General features: G+C 47.9%; 1 protein-coding gene across 6 annotated transcripts; it reads right to left on the reverse strand.

Moving 5' to 3' along the window:
• Positions 1 to 264: 264 nt before the first annotated feature.
• On the reverse strand, positions 265 to 27785 carry LSM14B (LSM family member 14B). 6 transcript variants are annotated; one of them, XM_066586677.1, is made up of 11 exons: positions 27591 to 27785; positions 23342 to 23505; positions 19559 to 19694; positions 18033 to 18149; positions 14811 to 14900; positions 4652 to 4822; positions 4343 to 4414; positions 1876 to 2037; positions 1646 to 1802; positions 1259 to 1456; positions 265 to 343 (listed from the first exon to the last, which is right to left on the reverse strand). In XM_066586677.1, the coding sequence occupies exons 1-10, from the start codon at positions 27709 to 27711 to the stop codon at positions 1291 to 1293; spliced, it is 1356 nt and encodes a 451-aa protein (XP_066442774.1). In that variant the 5' UTR covers positions 27712 to 27785; the 3' UTR covers positions 265 to 343; positions 1259 to 1290. The 6 variants fall into 6 exon arrangements, with proteins under 6 accessions (XP_066442774.1, XP_066442773.1, XP_066442777.1 ...); XM_066586676.1 differs by having other exon boundaries at positions 265 to 1456; XM_066586680.1 differs by lacking the exon at positions 18033 to 18149 and having other exon boundaries at positions 265 to 1456.

The following is a 27785-nucleotide window of genomic DNA, read 5'->3' on the forward strand; positions in this document are numbered from 1 at the left end:
TCAAGTACTTCTCGGCCCCATGACTTCCCAGATTGGCACCCAATCACGCAGTTGTGGGACCACCTATATTGTCATGATCACTATGGATCCAACTCCCATGTCCCCTCCAGCAACTGAGATGCACATCAGTCAGCATGGCTCCAAATATCCTCACGACTGCCCCCCCCCCACAGCTCCTTAGTCAGTGGGGGTTACAACCTACACTTTGTGAACCCCTAGCTTAGCGAATTCTCAGAGGAGGGGGTATAACAAACATGGCACAAGTCAAATGGTTGTAGGTTTATTGGTAGATTACAATTCAGATCACATCCCCCGTGGGCTACTGGTTATCAGCACCAGGATTCTACAAAAATAAAGACAATTTCTTAAATTAACTCTCAAATAACTTAAAGATGGTCATTTGCAGAAAATAGTACAATACACCGAGTAAGTGCATCAATGTTCAAAAGAAAAAAAAAAAGCCGGTCCATCTCATGCAAACTTAGTTGTCTTGTGGCATTAGAGAGTAACTTCGGAGTCATGCTCGGTTTGGCAGAACTGAAGCGTTGCATGACGGCGGCTGCAGCCCTGAACTGGATCTCCATGCGCAACAGAAAGTTCGTTCTTTGGAGGGTCACAGGGTGACTATTCTGGATTAGACACGACTGCAGTTGGCTAGCAGTCTGGGCTAGTGAGAATAGTAGTCGTGTGCACACGCACGCATAGCCTTACCACCAGCTACCATGGTGACAACGGATCCATGTGTGCTTTGACGAAAAATTAAAAGAAACAGTGAGGGGGTGAAGTTGTACCCGACACCCACAACTGACCTGCTTTGGTACAGTTGATGTCCTAACAGACATGTAAGGGGGACGGTGAGCAGACCACTCGTCTGAGCACGAAACAAAAGCCATTAAAACCTCCTCGCTAAAAAGGTCGTAAGCATCAAATTAAATACATTAAAAGTACGAACAAAAATAGTCAGGAAGGAATCTCCTGTCCGAGGTCCAAAAAGAACCGCTCACCTCAACCGAAGTACCGTATATACCGTTCCCCTATATGATAAAGCACTGCTATGGTCTCCTATATGCACACGCACCTCCGTGCCAAGTCCAATCTGTAGCCTATACAAACCAGTGTTATATGGATGAAAGCAATGCAGGGTCTTCTCCTGCCCAGTGCAGGGTTACAGAGCTGCTACGATGTGTTTGGAGGGGGATGGGAAGGGAGGGAGGGAAAGAAATTATGGAAGACTAGTCCAATTTAGGGACACACAAACCCCTTTATTGTCCATGTTAATGGCAGAAGACTTCACACCCTCCCAGTGCCAGCCCTCTGCGTCGTCTGGTTTCTTCGTGGAGCGGAGCCTCCCCTTCCGCCTCTGAACCCGCCACGAAAGCTGCGGCCTCGACGGAATCTCCCGGAGACTCCAAAAGTTTCCGTGTTTAGCTTTTTCTCTTCGGCCCATGTGGTGCGTCTGCGGAGAGAAAGGGTTGTCATAGTCAATTGCCTTTCATACAGGCTAAACCAATATGCTCAACACTGATGAGCTTCTACACAAAGCAGTAAGACGATAGATAAATATTATACTCCAGAGCTGCGCTCACAATTCTGCTGTACATACATTACTTATCCTATATTATAGACTAGAGAATTCAGTATCTACCTGGACTTCATCTCTGAAGATATATTATCGAAGAAGGACTTTGTGCGGTCGTAGTAGATGTTGGGTCCCAGGGGATCTTCCTCCGGATTCCCATCGCTATTCTGGGTCTCCACTCCCGAGTCTCCCTTTTCATCCACCTCCTTCTCGGGTTTGTCATCTACAAGGGAGAAGTGGTCGTAATAGTGCTATCTAGAAGGGTTGCATCGGAAGACCCCCCTATAAATCACTACCTTTGATGTTCAGCTTATCCTTGAATTCTTTATCCAGTTCTTCCCGGTTGAATTGAGCGTTTGCGCTCTCAAAATCGAAGTCCCCATCAAACTTGATGGCGTTCTCTTTGACGGTGGTTGGCCGGTTCTGCCCTCGAGAGCGATTCCTGGCCCGTCTGTTACCTGAAGAGTCACAGGAGGTCATCAGAACAACTAAAGCGGAGTCCACGCTGCCTCAGACGCTTGTAGGATGAGGGTTGGGGAGAATGCGCACGGTTCAGGCAAACATCCCTATCACATAATATGGCATCAGTGGGGGCTTGTAAGATACGACTAGCTACCCTACATCATTCTTAAAGGGGCCATCCAGTCACGTGCATAAAGCTTGAACTGCTTGATACTTTGCGTTCACTGACTGCAAGTGGATCTTAAAAATGGTGATTGAAACATGTTGTGCTTTTTACTCAAACCAGACCTGATCTAAGGTTTATGCTCCGACTGTTCATCACTACATGGAGCATCCCTGGAGCGCTTGTCTTGGACATCACCATTACTGGGTCATTCAATGGAGCATGCTAGGTGGGTCATAATCCAGAACTGTACAGGGTTGAAAATGGATAGTGGCGCTTTGTAGGAGACTATTTACATGCTATTCAATGGTGATCAGATAGTCGCCACTGTTGTCATTTCTCATTGGTGGTTGCCATTAATGAAGAAAATCATAATTGCTTTTTTTTTCTACCTCCATCATTGTTTCAAGCTTCTGGTCACTTAATGTGGTGGATACAGACCAAGGGCTCCGCATATGCATTTAAAAAATACAGAGTGCAAATAAATCATGTGAATGAGCCCCAAGTGCTGAAGCCAATCACAGGCCTCAGCCGTATACAGGGACTGCAGCGTGTGAAGAAGATGGGAGATTGAGTGACAAGGCTGGAGGAGATTAGGCTTTTTTAGTCTGAGATGGCCACACCAGCTCCTCCGACTACCTATTAGGCTACACCTGCTTTGATTAACCAGCGCTGCCCAGTAGTGTCTCAGACTGATGAATGCTATAGACACTGTACATATGGTAGTCAGAGAAGCATGTAGTATCTGACTACCGATGCGTGCTATATACAGCATACATATGGTAGCCTGAGGAGCAGTGCGTCCATCTTTGTCCAGAACAAGAGGGTAACTATTTTACATCATTGACAGCAAAATAAAATTAAGTTGGAAGAACTCTTTAAATGGATATTCCCAATTGATAGTGACTGCATCCCGCAAGGCTATACCACTATGACTGGTGGGGGCAACTCCTGGGACCCCCACTAGTTCTGAGAATGATGGGCTGCAGCTTTGGCTTCGTGCAATATTCCCTTCTAAAGCCCCCCATACAAAAGTAAAGCCTGGCAGTCTGATGCTGCCACAGCGGAGCTGGACAAGTCTCTGTATTGGTGGCTCAGCTCTTCCCAGACATGTCAGGGGAAAGAAAATCAGGGATGTCGAGTTCCAGCGATCAATCCTTTTGTTCCCTGAGAGATAAGTTGCCATTAAAGCAGTCTGGCTGCAGCCAAGCTTACTGAACATTCATGTACATGGGGAAGTGGGGAAACCGCTGTCATCTGAAGGTGTATGAGGGGCTGCTGAAGTTTCCCTGCACAGCCAGCCAGGACAGCCCTCAGCAGGGAAACAGTGGAGTGGCTGCACCACCCAACCAGCACTGCAGCCCCTTCATTCTGAGGGCTGGAGGTGATCCAGGAAGGCAGACCCCCACTTTTCATAGAGCGATAGCACATCTTAGCAGTGGTGTCCTGACATCTGGGACCCTCACGGACCTGATGAATGAAGGTGAATGCAGTAGTGACTTAATGCCATAGCCTCTTCACATTGGTGATCCCACCCCACACTGTAGGATTTAGCCCATTTGAATGCAGCTGCCTATTAGTTCCCTGGCCAGTGGGAGGCCCGGATCACCAATGTGCAGAAAACCTGAGAACAGTGCTGCGGCCCCTCTTTAATCCCAGGATCAGTGGGAGTCCCCAAGGTCAGCCCCCACTGATCATAAACTGACAGCACGTCCTAGTGACATGCTACTTTTTCCAAATGGGAATACCCTTTATAAATGCATCTAGGGGTGTCAGGAATGATTGCCTTCTGAATATTGCCATTCACTGAGAGCAAGCAGAGGTCTTGTTAAAAGGTACTGAACCAAGTGTAACTGGAAGCTGATATTATACTAGGATCAAAGCTTTATTAACATGAACTGGATGGCCCCAATAACCTGGAAAATGATAGTTGATGGGAGATATATACTGAAGTCTTATGACATTACAGGGTCCTCTGACTATGAACTCCCTAGGGACCCAGCCATGTACTATAGGGTTGTCCCTGTGCCTTTATATACTACAGCGGGATGGCCATTTTCTAAGAAGACTTACTTGGTCTCTAAACTGCGCCCAATGATGACCCCCGGTAAAATGACCACCACACCCCATTATTTTACCTGACCTCCGTCTTTGGGGTCGTCTATTCTCATCATTGATCATATTCTGTGTCGGTGCGGTCTGAGGTGGTACTGAAAGAAATCAAAAGTAGGCTGAAAGGGCTTCTACATAACGGGTTATATAGTGCGGGCGGCACTGCCTACTGCGGACAATGCTACTTATGTCCCTTTAGTCATTGCAGGAACTTTATAAAGTGCTGATCACCGCTTATTTAATGATCAGATTTTGCTATAAAACCAAATACTATCAGATCTCCTGCCCATAGATGCCATCACTACTAAGCCTATCCTAATAGTGACGCCATTTACCACTTATTGGAGCAGGCTGAGCCGGCGCCTGGCCCTGGCGGGTCCCCTGCTGGCTGATAGGCGGTCCCTTCACCGCTTGCGGCTTCTTTTGCACCATATTCTCCACTGGACCAGTCTGGACTGCTTGCTCCACCATAGGACTCTTCCTTACTGGGATGGATGGGAAACCAGCTGTGGGCAGAAGAGGAAATATTTCAGTCGGACTTTCCAGGCAGAGGCATCATGGGAACCCCCAGCAGTGCACCCGTTAATGTCAAAGGGTTTTCTGAGGCACCAATATTGATCATCCAAGGAGGATGCCATCAATAGTTGATCAGTGGAGGTCCACCACTTGGAGCCCTGACGTAAGGCCCATTAGCACTGAAGTGCATGCTGCAACCTGTAGTGTCAGGTTCATTGGTCACATGACCTGCAAGCATCGGTCCAATTCAAGTGAATGGGATTGAGCTGCCATGCACAGCTATGCAGTGTATGGCACTGTGCCTGGTATGAAGCAGAGTGTTGGCATCACATCACTTGAGTACAAAAAGCAGACCCCCACTGATCTGATATTTATGACCCATCTTGAGGATAGATTAATAATTTAGTCCCAGAAAACCCCCTTAACCCCTTAACGACCAGCCCATAGTGTTTTTACGTCCTCCCGAAGTGGGCTCTATTCTCTGAGGACGTAAAAACATGCTTCCTGCAGAGAATAGTGCCCCTCGGGCTGTGGACGTGACAGCTCCATGCTGTCGGTGTCCGCAGGTAGCTGACAGCATGGAGCTGTCATCCCGGGCTGTTCGGAGCCCCCCCCGGCATTGCGATCGGCGCTATGCAATGTATAGCGCCGATCGCAAAAAAGTAAACCAAACTGCAAAAAAAGTGACATATTCAGCTGCTCTGATGGATCGGATCCATCGGAGCAGCTGAAACTACTTACCGAGGTCCACCGCACGGCTCCCCGCTGTCCCGATGCTCCGGGCCCCGCAGCCGTCCTTCTGCGCATGCGCGCCAGGCGGCATTACGTCAGCCGCATGCGCAGAAGGCCCGGCGGCGCGGGAAATTTAAAATCTCCTGGCTCCCGGCTCCTGTAGGTAGCCGGGAGGCAGGAGATGTCAGCGGGGACTGCGGTGAGCGGTCCCCGGTACCGCGATCGCCATTATCCAATGGATAATGGCGATCGCGAAAAAGTTAAAAAAAGTTAAAAAAAAGTAAATGTTTCAGCTGCTATCATGGATCGGATCCATGAGGGCAGCTGAAAATACTCACCTCCATCCTCCACGATGTCTCCGGTGATCTGGAGCCGCCACGGGCTTCTGCGCATGCGCGCCGAGGGGGAAATGGCGGCGCATGCGCAGAAGCGCCGAAGCGCCGCGAAATTTTAAAATCCCCTGTCTCCCGGCTACCTTCAGTAGCCGGGAGACAGGAGATGTCACCGGGGACCGCGGAGTGCGGTTCCCGAGCACGCGATCGCCGGTATCCAACGGATACCGGCGATCAAAAAAAAGTTGAAAAAAGTTGAAAAAAGTTGTAGTTTCATCTCCCCTCATGGATCCGATCCATGGGGGGAGATGAAAATGCTCCCCCAAGGTCCCCAAAAGCCCCCCCAAAGCACAGGGCATTACCCTCTACTGCGCATGCGCAGTAGAGCCTAAGGCAGAAGTTGCCTTAGGCATAGTTACTTGCAGGGACCAAAGTAATTGGTCCCTGCTGACATGGGTGGCTGTGATAAACCTATCACAGCCACCCATGTCTTTTGTTTAATAAATATGGCACACAGTTAGTCCTGGTATCTCTCCCCTGTCACTGAGAGTGATTTGTGACAGGAGAGAGATAGCTGAGAAAAATCGTGTGCCATATAGAGAGTTAAAAAAAGAAAAAAAACCCCCGTTATAACCCGCCTTCACCTTCCCTTATACCCCAATTACCCTATTTTATCCCTGTCCACTTTTTTGGGGACTATTTTTTTTTTTTTACCCCCATTAAAATTTTTTTTAATAAAATGGAGCGTAGGCGCTACACCACCGAGCAAGCGTACGCGCTGCTCATCGCTTCAAGCTCCGGTAGCGATGCTACCAGCGAGTCGGAGGAGGAGGAGGTTTTTTTTGAGAGTGACAACTCTGCCTCCAGCGCTATGGAGGTAGAGGAAGTCGCTGGGGCAGCGGGGCCAAGTTATGCGGCGCCCGCCACTGTGTGGAGTGCCGCAAGTTTGTTTGCGCCCCGCATCCCAGAATTTTTAGCGGCTCCAGGCGTTAATCTGGACGTCGCAAATTTCACCCCGTATCATTTTTTTAATTTATTCATTACTGACGATGTGCTGCAGTTAATTGTCCAGCAGACAAATATATACGCTGGACAATACGTGACTGCGCACCCCACGTCGGTTTATTCCGTGATGTGGACCGCCGTAGATGTCCCTGAGCTAAAAAAATTTTTGGGACTTATTTTACTAATGGGACTCGTAAAAAAGTCATCAATACGGTCCTATTGGTCCACGAGCGCCATTCACGCGACGCCCGTATTTGCGTCGATAATGCCCCGACGCAGATACGAAAACATTCTGCGTTTTCTTCATTTTGCGAATAATACGCAAATCCCCCCAAGAAGTGACCCAGCATACGATAGACTGGGCAAATTAAGGCCCCTTATATCGCTATTAAGGGACGCCTTTAAAAACATTTATACCCCCCAAAAAAATCTGGCGGTGGATGAATCTCTGATGAGTTTCAAAGGGCGTTTATCTTTCCGCCAGTTTATTCCCTCAAAGCGCGCAAGATACGGCGTCAAGCTGTACAAAATCTGTGAGAGCGCCACAGGTTATACTTGCGACTTTTTTATTTACGAGGGCAGGGATCGCCAATTAAACCCCCCCAACTGCCCTGAAGACATTGGCATCAACGGGAAAATTGTGTGGGAGCTCGTGGGCCCTTTTTTAAATAAGGGGTACCACGTATATACTGACAACTATTATACGAGCGTCCCCCTTTTTAAAGCGTTACACGCCGCAGGTACAGGGGCCTGCGGAACTATCCGTAAAAATAGGGTAGGATTCCCACAGCCCCTTGTTTCCAGGCGTGTCGACAAAGGCGCGTCTTACGCACTGGCCTATGACCCCTTGCTGGCAGTTAAATGGCGTGACAGAAAGGACGTTTTTATGCTGTCCACTGTGCACGCAGACACCTCCATTACAGTTAGGGAGAGGGGGGCTGCAGCGGAGAAAATTAAACCGGTCTGCGTCACAGAGTATAATAAATTCATGGGGGGCGTCGATCTGTCAGACCAAGCTCTACAGCCCTACCTTGTAAAACGTAAAACGCGAGCATGGTACAAGAAGGTAGCCATCTACCTTATACAGATGGCTACATATAACGCTCACGTGATTTATAAATCGTCTGGGGGCACGCTGAGCTTCCTCCAATTTCAGGAGGAGCTCGTAGAAAATCTTTTATTTGGGACCACCGCACCACAAAACGCATTGCAATCGGAGGAGGTGCGGAGGCTAACGGAGCGTCATTTTATGAATCCCATCCCCGAGACTGCGAGCAAAAAATACCCCCAAAAAAAGTGTCGCGTCTGCACTAAGCAAGGGAGGAGGAGAGATACGCGTTTTTATTGTCCCACGTGCCCATCCCACCCTGGCCTTTGTAATTACCCCTGCTTTGAAATTTACCATACAGTTTTACATTATTAATTTTATTTCACATATAAAAAACGCCAAAAGGGTGTGTGGGTGGGGTGGGGGTCTTTTTAGGGAATCAGTTTTACTTTTATTATTAGTCCGTCTCCCCAGTTTTTCCTGCTTGAAACAAAAAAAACGGTCCTAAAAGTGTCAAATTTGGTGAAAAAAATGAAATCACATTTATATTTCACTCGCATTATAATTATTTTAAAAAATAAAAATGTAGCGTCAGAATGCCCAGTACACCCCTAGATAAATTAACTAAGGGGTCTTGATGTCAAAATTGGGTCACTAGTGAGGGGCATTTTATTATTTTGGCAGTTTACTATCTCTACTAGTGTGCAATGGGCCCTGTAAATTATTCAGTTGCGCCCTAAAATCAAACGGGTGCTCCATACACTATAGGCCTAGCCATGCGCCCTCTAAGAAAATTGGGGCTACAATGGGTATGTTTCTGAGCAAAGGACAAACAGGGGTATCCATTTTGGGGTGCAGGTCTTTATTCATATATGTGCTGTACAAAAAAAAATTCGCCTTTAAAATGACAGAATTACCAAAAAAATGAAAATCGTAATTTTTTTCTTCTGCTTGGCTTAGATTCATACAAAAACCATGAAGTCAAAAAAGACATTGTACCCCTAGATAAATTCGTTAAGGGGTCTAGTTTTCAAAATGGGGTCACTTGTGGGCGTTCTCCATCGTTTTGGTCACTCAAGGGCTCTACAAGTGTACAATAGGGCCTAAATCTCATTCAAGCAAATTTTCTGTTCGAAAAGTCACCGGTTGCTCTTTTCATTTTGGGCCCCATTGTGCATTCAGACATAAGATCAGGGCCACAATGGGTATATTTCTGAAAACAGGACAAACAGGGGTATCCATTTTGGGGTGCAAGTCTTTATTCATATATGTGCTGTACAAAGAAAACGCTTTTAAAATGACAGAATTACCCAAAAAAATGAAAATCGTATTTTTTTCCTTATGCTTGGCTTAGATTCATTCACAAACCGTGAAGTCATAAAAGACATTGTACCCCTAGATAAATTCGTTAAGGGGTCTAGTTTTCAAAATGGGGTCACTTGTGGGCGTTCTCCATCGTTTTGGTCACTCAAGGGCTCTACAAGTGTACAATAGGGCCTAAATCTCATTCAAGCAAATTTTCTGTTCGAAAAGTCACCGGTTGCTCTTTTCATTTTGGGCCCCATTGTGCATTCAGACATAAGATCAGGGCCACAATGGGTATATTTCTGAAAACAGGACAAACAGGGGTATCCATTTTGGGGTGCAAGTCTTTATTCATATATGTGCTGTACAAAGAAAACGCTTTTAAAATGACAGAATTACCCAAAAAAATGAAAATCGTATTTTTTTTCCTTATGCTTGGCTTAGATTCATTCACAAACCGTCAAGTCATAAAAGACATTGTACCCCTAGATAAATTCGTTAAGGGGTCTAGTTTTCAAAATGGGGTCACTTGTGGGCGTTCGCCATCGTTTTGGTCACTCAAGGGCTCTACAAGTGTACAATAGGGCCTAAATCTCATTCAAGCAAATTTTCTGTTCGAAAAGTCACCGGTTGCTCTTTTCATTTTGGGCCCCATTGTGCATTCAGACATAAGATTAGGGCCACAATGGGTATATTTCTGAAAACAGGACAAACAGGGGTATGCATTTTGGGGTGCAAGTCTTTATTCATATATGTGCTGTACAAAGAAAACGCTTTTAAAATGACAGAATTACCAAAAAAATGAAAATCGAAATTTTTTCCTTCTGCTTGGCTTAGATTTATTCAAAAACCGTGAAGTCAAGAAAGACATCGTACCCCTAGATAAATTCGTTAAGGGGTCTAGTTTTCAAAATGGGGTCACTTGTGGGGGTTTTCCATCGTTTTGGTCACTCAATGGCTCTACAAGCATACAATAGGGCCTAAATCTCCTCCAAGCAAAATTTCTGTTCCAAAAGTCACCGGTTGCTCTTTTCATTTTGGGCCCCATTGTGCATACAGACGTAAGATTAGGGCCACAATGGGTATATTTCTGAAAACAGGACAAACAGGGGTATCCATTTTGGGGTGCAAGTCTTCATTCATATATGTGCTGTACAAAAAAAAACTGCTTTTAAAATGACAAAATTACCAAAAAAATGAAAATCGGAATTTTTTCCTTCTGCTTGGCTTAGATTCATTCAAAAACCGTGAAGTCAAAAAAGACATTGTACCCCTAGATAAATTCGTTAAGGGGTCTAGTTTTCAAAATAGTGTCATTTGTGGGGGTTCTCCATCGTTTTGGTCACTCAAATGCTCTACGAGTGGGCAGTGGGGACTAAATCTACTTCAAGCAAAATTTCTTTTCGAAAAGTCACCGATTGCTCCTTTCATTTTGGGCCCCATTGTGCATACAGACGTAATACTAGGGCCACAATGGGTATGTTTCTGAGCACGGGACAAACAGGGGTATCCATTCTGGGGTGCAAATCCTAATTTTCATGTGTACTATAGAAAAAAGTCCTGTCTTTAAAATGACATATTTGCAAAAATATGAAATTTTAGTTTTTCTCTTCTAAATTGCATTGACTCCTGAAAAAAAACTGTGGGGTTAAAATACTCATGACACCCCTCAGTGAATACGTTAAGGGGTGTAGTTTTTAAAATGGGGTCACTTGTGGGGGTATCTATCATTTTGACTCCTATGAGCCTTTCCAATCTTGGCTTGGTGTAGGAAAACAAAGTGTTCCTCAAAATGCTGAAAAGTAATGTTAAATTTGTACGTCTCCTAAATGGTTAAAAAAAACCAAAAGTTTTTCCAATGTGCACCCAAAATAAAGTAAACTGATGGAAATATATATCTTAGCAAAAATTTCTATATTATGTTTGCACATTTTTGAGATATTGCAGTTGGAAATGTGAAAAAATGACGATTTTTTCAAAATTTTCCCTATTTTGGCGCTTTTAATAAATAAACACAAATTCTATTGGTCAATTTTTTCCGCCGAAATGAAGTACAACATGTGGCGAAAAAACAATGTCAGAATCGCTTGGATATGCAAAACCTTTCTGGTGTTTTTCCATGTTAAAGTGACACATGTCAGATTTGCAAAATATGGCCTGGTCATTAAGGCGCAAACAGGCTTGGTCACTAAGGGGTTAATGAAGGCAACAAAAGCGAAAACCGAGCTGCCGGCAAGACTTAGAATCCTGCGCCGAACGCAAAGTTAAAGGCATCGCCCAAGATTAGAAAACCAGGGCTTCCTGCCAACGACCGTGCCCAAGTTGTCCTAGGGTTGTGTCCAGTATTGCAGCAAATTGAGCCAAGCTGCAATACCATATACAACCTGAGGACAGGGGTGGCACTGTTGAAGGCAGCCATGTTTTACTAACACTTTCTAAGATACCAATTATGGTTGCCACCCAGCTTTGTCCAATTAGCATTTACTCGTTAGCTCGACTTGCCAGGCAGCCAGGGCTAGCACCACCACATTGTTAGTTGACACTGGTTAGTACCCACTAGACTGAGCAATGCAATCAGTTAAGCCAACAGCCTTGCTGGTTTCTAGTGGGGCTGTATGATCTTACACATTGTGCCCTCATTAGAACGCAACTACTGCAACCAATACATGCAGCGGACAGAACACCCAGACAGCAGATAAAGCACAAGACAAAGCAGCAAAATGCACAAAGGGGCAAATCCTTCAGCAGGGACGGGCATAAGAGCTTCAGTACTCTGCTGGCCGTTTACAGGATGGGATACAGTTTTGGACCTTCATTAAAGGGAACCTGTAACATTTTGCCCACCCCCTACACATCATGTAGCCTCTACAACTTAGTCTGTTTTTCCGCACTACAGGTCCGCTCTCTTGACAGGCCACTAACTTCTAAAAGATCCCCCTCAGGCTGTCAAACCCTGTGCAGTAAGTTAAGGGGCTTTCCAGGCAAGTTTTTATTGAAGACCTATTGTCAGGATAGTTGATGTCTGAGGTACACCACTCAGGGGCCCAGCTGGTGGGGCGCCTGCTGTCAGCACCACAACCCGGTATGAAGCAGAAGGCTCTGACTCATATGTAGTGGCCAGTGCAGTTCCCATTAAAGTTAATGAGCTGTGCCTGGAATTAGTAGCACCAGCCAGTAGTGTCCATCTTCAAAAACAAAAGGGAAGGTGGACCCAGGAAACTACAGGCCTGTGAGCCTGACCTCTATACAGTGAAAGATCTTTGAACAAATTATTAAATGGCATGTTTGCAAGTACTTGAATGAGAATGGAGTAATTAACCAGAAAAAAAAATGGGTTTGTAACAAGCCATGCCAGACAAATCTAATTTCCTTCTATTACAGAATCAGACTGGGTTGATCAGGAAAATGCGGTGGCTATAGAGTATCTTGACTTTAGTAAAGCACGACAAAGTATCTCATACCATACTTATTGGAAAGATGACCAAGTGAGATCACAACTGGCTGAGTGATCGTACTCAAGAGTGGTCAAATGGCTTAACATCCAACTGGAAGAATGTGGCAAGTGGGGTACCACAAGGCTCTGTCCTGGGCTCAGTGTTCAACATTTTTTTATACATGATCAAGGGAATCTGACCAAGTTTGCCAACTACACAAAGCTATAGGAGGGATAACACTAAAGATAGAGGGATTCAAAAAGTTCTAGACAAACTTGAACAGTGGGCAGCAACAGAATGGCAATGCAGAGTCCTATATCTGGGGAAAAAAAAACACCACAAGACAAATCGGAAGGAATTGGGTTAAGCAGCACATGTGAAAAAGACTTGGGTATACTAATAGATCACAGACTGAACACGAGTCAACAATGTGATGCAGCAGCAAAAAAAGCAAACAATAATCGTTAGCATTAAGCATGGAGTCTTGATCACATGAGGCAATTATCCCCCTCTACTCTTTCCTAGTCAGACCTCATCTGGAATACTGGGTCCAGTTCTGGGCAGCCCGGTTTAAAAAAAAAAAAAGCCCCAGACAAATTGGAGCAAGTTCAGAGAAGAGATGCCAGGATGGTGAGCGGTCTGCAAACCTCAGATCCTTTAACTGCTAAAGAACGGTTAAAGGATCTGGGAGTATTTTTTAGCTTTCAAAAAAGGCTGAGAGGAGACTTAATAGTGGTCTACAAATATCTGAAGGGCTGTCACAGTGTAGAGGGATCAGCCCTATTCTCATCTGCACAAGGAAAGACTAGAAGCAATGGGATGAAACTGAAAGGGAGGAGACACAGATTAGATATTAGACAGTGAGGGTGATCAATGAGTGGAACAGGTTACCACAGGAGGTGGTGAGTTCCCCTTCAATGAAGTGCTGGACAGACATCTGCCTGTGATGATTTAGTGATCCTGCAGGGGTTTCACCCGATGACCCTGGAGGTCCCATCCAACTCAACCATTTTAGGATTCTACACAGGGGTTATTGCAATCTGCTTATGCTTTGTACTTTTGTTTTGGCGCCAACAGCATGTGGTCCTGAGTGGCATACAGTCGCCAACTGTTGATTGCCCATCCTGAACATAGGTCATTAAAATTTGCCTGGAAAAGCCCTATAATTGGCTCGGGTAATAAAAACGGGCCATTTGTGCTCTGGGGTTCCAGTTGAACATTCATATGTGGTAGAATGCATGCATTTTTCCCCCCACACTTCATGGATATTCACATATGACACACATGCGGCCCGTGTGGACAGCCCTTATTGAAGCATCAGACGTTTTAGGAAAGTAAAAATGCAAAAAGCCATCACACAGATCTATAGCTGAGATGCCAAAAAGGATGCAAAGGGTTCTAAGAGCCTAAAAGCCACATGTCTCACTGGCAGATTCAAGTGAGAAAAGTCTAGCCACCACTAGGGGGAGCTTGGGGTCCACAGACTTACACAGCTCTCAGGCAATTAAGGCTGCAGTCACATAGGCAAGGAGATTGTGCACGGCTGATGCACAAAACCCGCTTCAAAATATAACGGGTGTATTTACATGGACGATCCCACAGCAATGCGAGATTATTGTGAGTGCCTGGCACGAGACTAGAACATGCAGGTCTCCGGCACCTCTCAGCACACAGACGGGGCGCAATGCAAGTGGGGAGTGACTTGTCGCACGTGTGAATACACCCCAAGTTTACAAAGGGGATTTGAAGCTCAAGTAGTAAAATAGATCAGTCATATGCCAAGAATTAGATGGCCACATGTCCTCGGGTCACCAGAGAGGCGAGACCACTTGACAGTCAAAAAGCTGGGAGCCAAAATCAAACCGATCCCCGTACAGGGGTGTCTAGAAGCGCTGCGGTGGAGTCAGGGGGGGGCCACGGCTCCAAAGTTACAGAGCCGGTCCTGCTGACCCAACAGGTTCCCCTTAAACTGCACATTGCTTCTGCCCTGCAATACCCTTTGCTACGCAGTAGACCACTCCTACAGAGGACATATCAGCCCAGCAAGACACTATGGATACGTTCCCTGCATCAAACTAAGGGTAAAGACTAAAGGGTTAACAGGGCCTTCATCGCTACTCACGTGCTTTAGCATTTATCTGTACTCCCCATGAAACAGCAGTTTTGGAGCATCTTTTCTTAGAACTGTTCTGCTGTTCCTCTGTTATTCCTCCTGGAAATTTATGAATAAATCAGCTGGATGTTAGCAGTTAGTGGTAGGTCTTTGCACATGGGCCAGTGCATGCTAGCAGATTAAAGGGATGCGTCACTGCAAATGGAACCTGTCACTTTCACACTAATCCGTTCACCGTTTTAACACAGATTAAGTGTGTCAGAAGTAACTTGGCTGTCCTCGTGGGCCGAGCATACCTGCAAAATGAAGACTTCGCTGCGCCATATGCCAACAATGAGCAGTTGGTCCGCTGGGCTGGCCAGTCTCTAGAACCCTCCAACTACACAGCGGTGGCCAAAGACTGACATGCGTCATGACATCAGAGATCGGCGCACGCAGAGTAGGTGGTGACTCTGCCCACGACAGGGACTGATGGACTGGAGGCACCAATCTCTGATGTCACAGGGCCCACAAAAAACACTGATGTGTCAAGTCTTGTCCCTTACTGAGGGGGACAAGGCTGGGGGAGTGACACCGGGTTCTAGAGACGTACGGCCCGATCGCTCGTTACATACAGCGCAGTTGGTCCGGTGGGCTCTAGATCATCACTGTTCTCCTGGTGTGACCGCTGTGCTCTGCCTGTTCATCACTGCATAGAGCGTCTCTGGAGTGCCCGAGTCAGCCGGTTATTACTGGGGTATACTATATAAGCTTGCAGGGCTGAAGGCAGATCACAAATATGGCAGCACCAAGTGACTACTGACTACTATACATGTTAATGTAGCAGACTGCACCCGACATGTTTATCTGCGCACTTCTTGTTGCACTCAAGTCTCAGGATATTTTAACTGGAGGTTTAGTGATTAATTCATTTAAGGCTTAAAGGTCTTGTCCTACTTCGTTTTGCTGCAGGAAGCAGACAGCTCCATACTTTGCAGAGGCCTAGGTTGGTATTGCAGATTGAGCCCTATAGAAGTGAGTGGAACTCGGCCTGCAGTACCAACCTAGGCCTCTGCAGTATATGGAGCTGTCCGCTTCCTGCAGCAAGTCTGCTAAGTGAGACAACCCCTTTGTAAAAATCAGCCTATTTTATGACTTAAGGACCCAGCAGTTATTGCATTACAAGTCATAACTCGATCACATAATAGTATGGCTTTCTTGTGGGACGAATTGTATATTTTAGGGGTACATGCGAGTTGAAATTACTTTTTTTTTGCAGGGGGATGGCAAAAATATACAGATTCTACGTTTGAGTTTTACTACTTTTTTTTATTTTTTACTACTCTTGCACAATAAAGTTTTCCATAAACAGTTGACTCTGCATCGCCCCATAAGGGCTCATTCACACGGGCGTATTGTCCCTGACTTTGGGAGGCAAACAGCATGTTATTTTCCATTGTCTGGACTGTTAAGCCACGGCCACACAGGGCGGATTCCCGACAGAAATGTCGCGGTTTGGCTGCAGTGAAATACCGCCACATTTCCGCCGGGAGAACCACCGCGGCGGCTTTGAAGTAGCCCGGCCACTCACTCTTCTGCTGCAGCCGGGGCTCCCCTAGAGGAGAGCGCGGCCACAGCGGGCAAAAAAATTAAATAGACATGCTGCGGTCGGCAAATCTGCACCGCAGTAGTAGCTTTTGCCGGCTTAGCAGCAGCGGATTTGCTGTCCCGTGTGGACGAGATTTCTGAGAAATCTCATCCACTTGGCTGGCTAATCCCGGGATTAGCGGCCACATGCGGATTTGCCACTGCAAAGTTCCGCAGCAAATCCGCCCTGTGTGAACCCAGCCTTAGACATGCCAATACCCATTATGTGTGGCTCTCATTTTTACTATTTTATCCATTTAAAGAGGCTTATGGAATTTTTTTTTTTATAAAAATAATTTCTTTCAATTAAACTTTATTGAACTTTTGACACTTTAGGTCCTGAAGGGGGAACTTGAAGATTCAATTGCAAAGATAAGTTATGCAGTGTTATTTAGGTAGTGCATTCTACTAATCCTATTAGGCTGCCAGAGATGGGGCTTAATAGTCTGAGTTACATGGCAGACATGGAGGCCTTTGCCAGGCTTCCAGCTGCCATTGGTAACTTGCAATGGCACTGCAGGGTGCTGATGGGTAATGGTACCCATTCACCTGCTTACATGCTGCAGTTACTATTGCCTGGGGCAAGGGGTTAAACTGCCAGAACCTGAGGTTTCCTCACTCCTGGTGGTTAGAGCAGGAGCCTGGCTGTCAGTCTGTCAAGCCATCACCTTAAGATGTGCAGGTTTAAAGCCCACTACTGAGATCGGTTTTGCAGTTACAAAGGGGTTAAATAATGGGTGAAGACACAAAGATGGTACGCACCAGACCTGGCTATCTATGTGTATGTATATACACAGCCCAAGGAGGATGGGGCCATAAACCAATGCAGTACACGGGGCAAAACTACAGAAACCAGTGCAGATCATACTGGTCAATTCCCCCCCATCTCCCAAATGAAGCAGATTTGCTAGTGATCTACTATTGCCCTATCCTCAGGCTAGATCAATAAATAATGCTGAGATCAGGTCCAGAGACCCGTGGCAAGGCCTGGCCTCACTTCTGAACTTCATACATTAAACAGATGTTCAGAAGACTCCGGATGGACTAATAGTTGTTAGAAGCTGCTGTAAAGTTATAGGTGACCTGGGGATCTCCATGTTGGACAGCCCAAGTATCACCCATCATACACTAGGCAGTCCTATGGACAGTAGCTCCTACTGGCTGATCCTGTTCTTCCAATGTCTTTAGTAGGGTCAGTGCTGGGACCCCTACTGACCCTAGAATTGTGATCCCATGCATCAAGAACAGAGCAGCCACACATGTATGCTACCGCTCCATTCATGGCAATGGGACTGCTGTACATAGACTTCAGACGCTCAGCTATCCAGCTAAATGAATGGCGCAGTAATGTGCACATGTGACAGGCCCTTTATTCCTTGATGCGCCGGACCTGCATTCTCAGGACGGGGGTCCCAGCACTCAGCCCCCACCGGTTAGTAAGTTACCCCCATCCCGTGCATGCACCCTGCAGACTGGTCCGGTATGACCGCACTGGTTTGACACTAAACACGATACCAATGTTAGTGGACGGAAAACAAAGACGACTAATTCTATCGACAAGACGTAAGCATGCGGACAAGACGCGACACATGCCGGCCATGTTACCCTTGGAGAGGTGCGGGGGCGGTACCAGCAAGTCATGGTCCGATGCCACTGGTTGTGGAGATGGAGAGGAGGAGGAGCTGGACGCGGCGGCTGACGCCGAAGGGCTGACCAGCTTCTCTGTATAGACAGTGCAATATGTTATATACAGGTCACCATTACTGCGAGCTGCAGATCTTAGAACGTGTTATCCCCAAGCAAAACTACAGCCACCCCGGAGTCAGTTTATTCCGTTAACCCCCAGACTTCACATCAGGCATCCAACATGCAAAGCCACCAATATTCCTCGTATACTAGATCGCCATATACTGTACAGGAGACTATTCCCTGTTATCAGCCATTTCAGGCTGGAAGACACTGACTAATATACGATTGTTCATTAGACCTCCTGTCAGTCACCTTTCTATGTTTTTAGACCCACAATCCTATCCAAGGCTTAGACCCCTATATATACAGACTGAATGGCCACTTTACTAGAGACCCCAATCTACGAGTGCGTTGGTTTCCTTTAGCCTTAAGAACCACAACAATTGGTTATGGCACCCATGCACAGGTATAAGAGGACCCAGGATGTGCCAAGGAACCATTTCCTACAGCATTACTCCACCAGCTGACAGGAAGGGGTCATCGATTCATGCCGACTGCGCCAAATTCTGACCTTCCATCAGCTACAGAAATCTGGACCCATCTGACCAGGTGATGCTTCCGCTGCTCTTTTGCTCCGAGTCCTGCCTTTCTGTTTAAGACACAATGGTGCTGGAACCGGTTGTCTGCCATCCACAGAAAACGTGTCACGTGATCTTATGTCGCACTCCGGCATCACGGGGAGAATTTCCATACAGAAGTGTGGTAGTCACGGTGGCCTCCTGTTGTGCCCTCCCACCCATCTGCCTCCCGTCCCCCTTAGACCATATGAATTGGTATCCTGCTTTCCCTGGTTATATTTGTAGGCTTAGACCGAGAAGGGTGTCTGCTACAAAGGTACTAAACCCATCTTTCCCAGGTTATAGTTAAGCCATATGCCTGGTATCCGTAAGCGCGGTCACCGGACGTTGGTGGATGGGCCAATATACCTTGATCAAACTAGTATACATACTAGTCCCATTAGAAGATGCAAGGTGCTTAGTATATATCGCCTAGCGTTATACATCTGATATTAACTATACAAGTGCTGCTGCCATGCGTTTCTGCTTGTACCGTTTAGTCGCGGCTGCAGTTTAACGCTCACCTATAGATTTAGATTTGGGAAGTGCTGACATTCCTTTCCACACAGGGAAGCCCCAATTATGAGACAACTGTGGGGGCTCTAATAAAGGGGCCATTCAGTGCGCATCCCAACAGAACTCAAGAACTCCTCCGGACTGCAGCTAGTTGGAAAGTTGCAGAGTCTCCGAAGAGCCGCAGCCCAATACAGAGAGCGGCTTCCCATACAGCAGCTGTATCCAGACTTTTGGCCTGCCATGTAGGCACACGACCGACGACAGTCTGAGCAGCTCTGCAGTCTCTAGTACAAGTCATAAAGTACCTACCTAGTCCCAGGGAGGCGGCATACTGCTGGTTGAGGAGGGAGGAGGCAGCGAGCTGGCCATATGACGGCATGCCTCGAAATGGGCTGTAAGGCACAGAAGGCTGGTAGGATGTGGTGGAGGCAGAGCCCAGGGACGACTACAAAGGAGATCAAGATCAGACATGTCAGTAAAATATAAGCGTACCATCACCGCGCACAGATAGCTGAAGAGGCGCACCCGCAGCGCCTCCGGTCCAGCAGCACCAACCCAGCTGAAGCAGTACGGTCACATATATAACTTCCTGCCTCAGCGGGTGCAGAGCAGGTTGGGGGTGCCGGACCGGAGGCAGCATGAGGGCGAGTTATGTGTTATTCATAGCCTATGGTGGTGCATTTTTATTTATTTTTAAGTACTTTAACACATTTAGGGTGCGATCACACGGCACAGGAACACTGATGCAGATTCTGCATTAAAAAAATTGCACCTCAGGCGAGGATCTTGACCAGCAGTCAGCTACAGAAGCCCCCCTCAGCCTGGAGTCAGTACAGACCCCCCCGGTGACCCCACCTCCACATTACCTGACCAGCGGCTCGGTGTTCACTAGAGGCTTCAGGGGGCCACAGTGTGCTGACTGAGCAATATATTTGGAGGCTAGAGGGATTGCTGTAGCTGCCAATGCTACCTGCAGATCTGCAGCTGATTCTGGGTCGCACGGCACCCACGATGCACATTGACTTTATGTGGAAATGCTGCGGAGTGGACTGCAGCGTTCCCACCCCATGTATACATACCGTTAAGGTGCGCTCACTGCCGACTTACTGCAGATCTGCAGCAGCAGGTGAATGCACTTATACAGTGCTCACAGGAGGTCTCTGATGCCCAAAAGCAGCCTTTTCACTAAAGCTCAGCAGCCCCCTCCCTCCCAAAAAGAATGACGTAACCAGCGTAGTATTGCAAATAGTCACTATTTTACACTAGTCAAGGGGGGGAGGCTTATCTGTGCACATCAGACTTACCACAATTTCCACCAGACATATGTTGCTGCTGAGAACTCCTGCATGTTTTGAGCCAGATTTACTAACACCAGTATATAATGCTACACCTAAAGCCCCATTTACATGCAAAGATGGTCTGTTATCTGCATACAGCCACTTTGTTCTGCTGCTGGACTGCAGCTGAATACAATGTAATCTGCGCTCCTGTGGGGAATCACAGCGCGTGGTCCCTGCCATCAGCTGCCGGGCCAAACGATGGATTTTAAACTTAACATAATATTGTTCGGCCGAAAAGCAAACGATGGCAGCATTGTTGCATGTAAATGGAGCTTAAGACTACGGAGCAAGATATATCTGTGTGCCTATAAGTCCACAGACGGCACACAGCCCCATTCCAGCCCATGAGGCTCACACACAAGCTATTCTTCATAAGGACCAACTAAAACAAAAGCCTGGGGCGTTCCATGGAAGAGAGCGGTACATGTGCGGCAGAGCCAGACTATCGGCAGCACGCCGACCGATACAGGCTGCATCCAACTAAGTTTTAGTAAGTCTTTCCTGTAGGTTTCAGTCTGGCTGTAGATTGGGTTTTGCTTTGCCAGGAGTCACAGATCTTGAAAATAGCACAAAAATTTTTTTTAAAAAATTAAACAAACAAACAAAAAAAAAAAAACACATTTGCAGAAAATTAAGTCTCTATAAACACTAAACCCCGATCTCCTGAACTACCAGGACACTGAGCAGATTTCTTCTACTTCACCTGGTAAACCGTTTTTTCTAATCCTCCCCCCAATTGGCAGCGTGACCCCGCTGTCCCCGGCCGCCCCCCACTCCCGCCGCAGTGTCGGAGCCGCCGATGACGTTCAGACTTCGCTTTGTTAGCAGCTTTTATCCATTTAATTGAACTTTTAATTGTCACCGCCGGGGATTCTGGGCCAAGTTACGTAAACAAGAACTAAATCTGGCAGCAGCGTTTTAAAGCGCTTCTCACCCCCGCCGCACGTTGTACACCACATGACCTGGAGGGAGAAGGTTAACCCCTTCAGCGACAGCCACCAGCAGCATCGCCGCCGGCTGTGCAGGAAGTATAACTGTTTACCCACCTGAACGGGAAGTGACACCATTATAATACACAGAAGGAGCACAAAGGCATCTCAAGAGTCATTAAACAATCTCGGCTCCGTGTCGGAGTCACCAGTGAGCGGCTTGTACTCCATTCACTTCTAGAGCTGCATCCAAGTGTTTGCTCCATGGCCAGGAGCCTCTAACATGATGCAAGCCCACAAAGTCATTAACCCCTTAACACAACCGGGTGTACAGCGTTTGGGGTTTTTATGGAGCGATCCTGCGCCATACATAGTGGGTGCCAGCTGTCTGATAGCAGACATGCAGCCATTAGGGCCAATGCCCACAGATTTCTACTGCGTTCCCCACGGCGGAATAACGTAGCTATTGGGGTTCTATTGAACCGAATCACTTTCTGGCTGCCAACGCTCACATACGGAATTCTATTGTGGATTTCCGCAGGGGGAAATAAGTCGCGGCATGTTCTATTTGCCACGATTTACGCCGCGGGAGGTCTCCATTAATATAGCATTAATGGAGACCGCGAAAATCCACGATCACCAGCAGGCACTTTGTTTTTAAATCACAGTACTCCCGTGGCATAAATCCGTGGGCGTATCCTGCAACATTTGTGGGCATGAGCCCTTAACCCTTTAAACACCTTTGATCAATATTCCAGGATCTCAAACAGCCCCCTGCAATTAAATCATGTGGTGCCACAGCCCTCTGAATGCCCCCAGGGCTACCATGGACTACTGCCATAAACTGTCAGGATGCAGTACAATGCAATACTTCGGTAATGCAATATACTCTGAGCAATCCAACGACCACAAGTTCAAGTCCCCTATGGGGTCTTATAGGCGTAAAAAAAAAAAAATGTTTAAAGAATTAGAAAGGAAACAAACTAGAAGGCATTAAAAGGTTAAAAAACACCTTTCCCATATAATAAAAATATCAAGTCCAATCAATCAAAGTAACATTTATCCTGCATGAAGGTTAGAAGAAAAACAAACAATGACAGAATTACACTTTTCTGGTCATTTGGTTAAGAGAAGAAGAAAAAAAAAAAATGAAGTGATGAAAAGTTGAATGCACTTCAAAGCAGTACCAATAGAAGCTACAGGACGCCCCGCACAACACGAGCGCTCACACAACTAGATTGGTGGGAAAATAAAGTTATGGCGGAAAAAAAAATATTTTAATCAAAGATAAGACTACAGCGAATAAACTAAGTGTGGCATCGCAAACCGTACCGACCCTTAGAACAAAGTTATGGCGGAATCGTGTTTCCCCATTTCACTCTCCTTAGACAGCTGTAAGAGTTCTCGGTCCATTACAGGATACATCTAGTACCACTGAAAATTACCACTCAACCCACAAAACACAACCAGCCCTCCGACGGCCTCGCCGGTGGATACAGAAAAGTGGGGAGGAAAAACCAAAAGTGAAAAAAGGGACACATTAAGGGGTTAACCTACAGCCAGTGAGCAGCTATTTCATTAACAAGCCATGCAGACTCCCATCACAGCGGGGTCTCTTGTCCGCAGCCAAGGTGGCAGTCTAATCATTTCTACTCTCCCTGTCTAAACAGGTACAGCTTCAGTGTAAAGCATGGGGGATGTCCAGCAGGTCTTCTAGCGTCTAAGGGGGTGGGATTCATACTCCATTAGGTCACACATCTAATCAGATCATAGCGGTTCTTTGCTCTGCCCCCATCAGGCTACAAACTGGTACTGCATCATACCTGGACAATGGCTGGATCCTGGGGTAAGGCATGCTGGGCTTTGGGGGGCTCACACACCGTGATGTCCTTGATGTCACTCCCCCGGAATATGATGTACTCGTACACTTCTTCACGGGGAGGCGCTGGGCGGTCAGTCGGACGGTCTTCGGTCCCAAAGGATCGCACTGTGAAAACACCATCAACGAAAGTGATTACCTAGGGGGTCCCAGCAGGCGCATGTGGGGGGGGGGGGGGGGTTGAGCGAATCCAACTGGACACCACTTATAATGCACACAGAGGCGCATCCACCGGTGCGAGGTCGTGGCAAGAAGCAGAAAACTTGCACTGAAATAGATACATTGAAGAGGGGATCTAATTCCATGTGCTTGTTCTGGGAGCGATGCTGTGAGGGGAGGATAACGCAGCGCGTGGCAATGGGGAGAAGACGAAAAATCTAAGTCACATCGCGCTCGCGTGCGATTTCTTAATTTTTCCCATTGACGACCTGACCTTCACATGCAGCGATGGGATTTCACACGTTGCAGGGATCACAATAAGTGTGATATCAGTTACAGACCAACATGGCGCTCGCCCCCATGTGACCGCGCCGCAAGGAACACGTACAAGAGCCATATACGCTTTTTATGATGGAGAATCTTGGCGCTGACCGCTGTCTTGTTTGTCGACCTTGTTTAGAAGTTGTTCCCTAGCAGGAGACGCTAAATGTCCGTTTATACCAAATTATAGTTCGACCAAGCGAATGCCATCAGAGTTTAACTCCTTCGCTTGCGGCGCCCGTTTATACTGGCGAGTACAGCGTTGGTTCGGTAAAACAAGAAATTGTTCCCATTCGCTGTAGCAGCGAGTACGACAATCAGCGCCATTTAATCTGAACAGATGAACGAGCCAATGATAAGCTGTTCGTCGTTGGCTGCGTTTACACTAATGATCGTCCACTTTCGCGCATTTTAAGGATAACCGCTGTCTACAAGGGCCGTCACTGTGCGATATGTCAGGTTACAGGAAAACCGTAACGAGTATCGGAGCGTGAACTCCTGCGGGACACAATGTGGTCTTACGCTGCGGCGTACTACTAGATAGGAGCGGTCCGACCGCACGGAAAACCGTTATACAGCGAGGCGGACGATTCTATACTCAACAGCATTAAAAAAAAAAAGCGTGTTTGGCAGAGAAAGTGGGGAACGCTTTTGTCCGATTCTGTGAAAAAACAGGCCCATCCACGCGGTCGGACGCACGGCGGGCAGATTTTTTTTCACTTTTTAGTCTCATCTGTTTATCATGTGAAACCTTAAGGCAGCGCAATTTACAATCATGCAATCCCAAAACTTGGGGATTCGCACAAACCACGCTGCGAACACGAACGCACTTCAGCTGCGTATTATGTGTGCATTTATTGCGCAGTGCTAAAGCCGCATTGAGTCACACGGGGCGTTCAGACCTGCATATTATACTGGAGGCGTAAACATGGCCGCTCCGATTATGGAGTGTAAAATACGCAGCAAACGACTATTAGGCGCATATTTACTGCGTATTAGGTCAAATACACGTGGAATACGCGGCCAAAATACGCTTGTTTGAGCGAGCCCCTCAGGCCGGGCGCACGGTTGTATGTGCGAGTCACATGTTTTACCGCTGAGGCCCATCACCGCATATAGCAGCGATATCGTACTACACGTGTATCTCACGCACGCCGTCATTCGCAGTCTTCCAGTTGTGTTTTAATTTCCCGCTCTGTCGATTCGCAACAGCAGATATATACGCCGCCGATAGTTGCGTATGGGTGGCGCGGATTCCACATCCATAGGGAACAATGGGCTCTCATGCAACGAAGGACAGACTAGAATATGTTGTGTTTAGCGCTTGCGTATTACATGAGGAGCAAATGTTAGTGAAAGCGCGTAAGGCGATGTATTCGATTGCCAGGGAAATACGGCATATCACACGCACGGACAAGAAGCGGTAATCCTACGCCACCAAGCTTAAGGGCTCATGGCCACGACTGCGTATTAGGCACAAGTTGCAGACATGATACACTGAATGGAGAAAGGAGAAAGGAACGATTCAAGACCCTCTAGATACATTGTAACTCCTAGTTTGCATCAGAGGGCGGGGAGACAGAAAGACCTTCAGTTTTTGGCTCCTTTCATTGAATTTTGGCAAGAAGTAGGTTGATGAAACCAGGACTAAAGACAATAGCGGGCGGCCTTATACCACTCGGCTTTAACTGCTCCCAACTGACACTGAGAAACAAGATGTCACCAGATTTCTACTCCACGCTGTATTACCGCCATCTTGGGCTCGTTCACACAGGCTGCATCTCGTCAGCGTTTCCATATCGGATACTATTTTCGTGTTCGCTACGCTCCGTCCGGCGCCCGTCACCAGACATCAGGGCACACAACCAACGCGATGTGCCGACACCATCAGATCAGCTCCGGCACCAGAAGGAGGCGGCACACGCGAGAATCGGCCGGAGGTTGAGGAAGTGCAGCCTGTGTGAACGAGCCCAAGATGGCGGTTAAGCAGCGTGGATTAGAGATCGTGACATCTTGTTTCTCAGTGTCAGTTGGGAGCAGTTAAAGCAGAGTGGTATAAGGCCCCCTGCTCCCCCTTGTCTTTAGTCCTGGTTTCATCATTTGCCAAAAGTTAAGTGAAGGAGCCAGAAACTGAAGGAATTTCCCCCCCACCCCCAAGGTGCAGGACAACAGCCCCCCATGTCTCAGCATCCTGCACCCCACTGACATGAGGGGCTGTTACTGCAGATTACAGCAGACTGCTTAAAGGGGTTCTGTCATTAGAAGAAAAAACTACTAGAAATACTAGAATGGCTATTTTTATTTTTTTCACCTTAAATGAAAAGTAATACAAGAACCTCGGACCGGAACCAGCAGAAAACTACAAGCCTCCCCGCAGACACGAGCCCTCCGAGCCCCGCTGCCGGGATAGAAGTGTCCGGGGGTCTTACTTAAACGGCATCGCCGAGTTCTGTTTTTTTCCCAAAAAACATGTTTTTTTTGCTAGAGCAAACCATAAACCTGGCATTAGTAATGGGGGTGCAGATGAGAAAGGCGTCTGATTTTTAACAAATGGTGACCGCCAGGAGAGCAAAACCCCAAAAATGCTGTAACAGAGCGCCACCACGTTATATGGCCCTTGGAGAGTGGCGGGCCGTTACAATATACAAGGCGCCCCCCCAACAGCCGCCAGCCAGTTCTGGCGCTTGCAGACTATGAAAACCACCTGGGCCATAAGGCACAAAGCCGGCCGTCACTAAGGGGTTAAAGGGACAACTTCTACCAGAAGGGCAAAGCATCTATGTACAAACAGCAAGCCCCCCTACAGAGGGTCCGGCTGACCCCCACCCAAGGCGCTGCCGCCCCCCCTACAGAGGGTCCGGCTGACCCCCACCCAAGGCGCTGCCGCCCCCCCTACAGAGGGTCCGGCTGACCCCCACCCAAGGCGCTGCCGCCCCCCCCTACAGAGGGTCCGGCTGACCCCCACCCAAGGCGCTGCCGCCCCCCCCTACAGAGGGTCCGGCTGACCCCCACCCAAGGCGCTGCCGCCCCCCCCTACAGAGGGTCCGGCTGACCCCCACCCAAGGCGCTGCCGCCCCCCCCTACAGAGGGTCCGGCTGACCCCCACCCAAGGCGCTGCCGCCCCCCCCTACAGAGGGTCCGGCTGACCCCCACCCAAGGCGCTGCCGCCCCCCCCCTACAGAGGGTCCAGCTGACCCCCACCCAAGGCGCTGCCGCCCCCCCCCCCCTACAGAGGGTCCGGCTGACCCCCACCCAAGGCGCTGCCGCCCCCCCCCCCCCCCCTACAGAGGGTCCGGCTGACCTCCACCCAAGGCGCTGCCGCCCCCCTAGTTCTGCAGGCTCTAGGCTCTTAAGGGGTGCCAATATTTTGCAGGAAAGTCTCGGGACTCCCCTTTCTAACAGATTAGAGGGTTCAAGGAAAGCCCCCCCAGTGACAAGACTACACAGCCCCCCACACCCTGACCTCCCCCTGCAGCCATAAGACTCACCCCCTTCAGGTACACCCCAATACCGGAGACGGGCGCTCAGCTGCAGGCCAGGACTCCGACCACTCCCATCATCCCCCAAGCGCTCCTCTGGCGCCCCCTAGGCTTCCTGCCCTTCATTGCATCAGCTGTCTCCATTGATGCTGTGCAGCCTGGGGTGACCCCCGGCAGCGGGCCCAGTGACGCAGCCCGATGCCCCCCGCACAGGCCTCGAGCACCCGCCATCACCTTTGGCCAGGGCCACCGTGGAGTTCTCGGTGTCAATGGTGTAGAGGATCCCCTCATAACGGATCTGCGCCTTGGAGATGAGGCTGATCTTGCTGCCGATGTACGGGGTTCCCGAGCTCATGCTGCCGGCTTCTTGCTGCTACCACCTTCGAGTCCGCACCTCTCCACCTGAGGAACCCCCTGGACTGCCGAGCG

Source organism: Eleutherodactylus coqui, chromosome 13 (assembly GCF_035609145.1).
Source record: "Eleutherodactylus coqui strain aEleCoq1 chromosome 13, aEleCoq1.hap1, whole genome shotgun sequence".
Taxonomy (NCBI): Eukaryota; Metazoa; Chordata; class Amphibia; order Anura; family Eleutherodactylidae; genus Eleutherodactylus; species Eleutherodactylus coqui.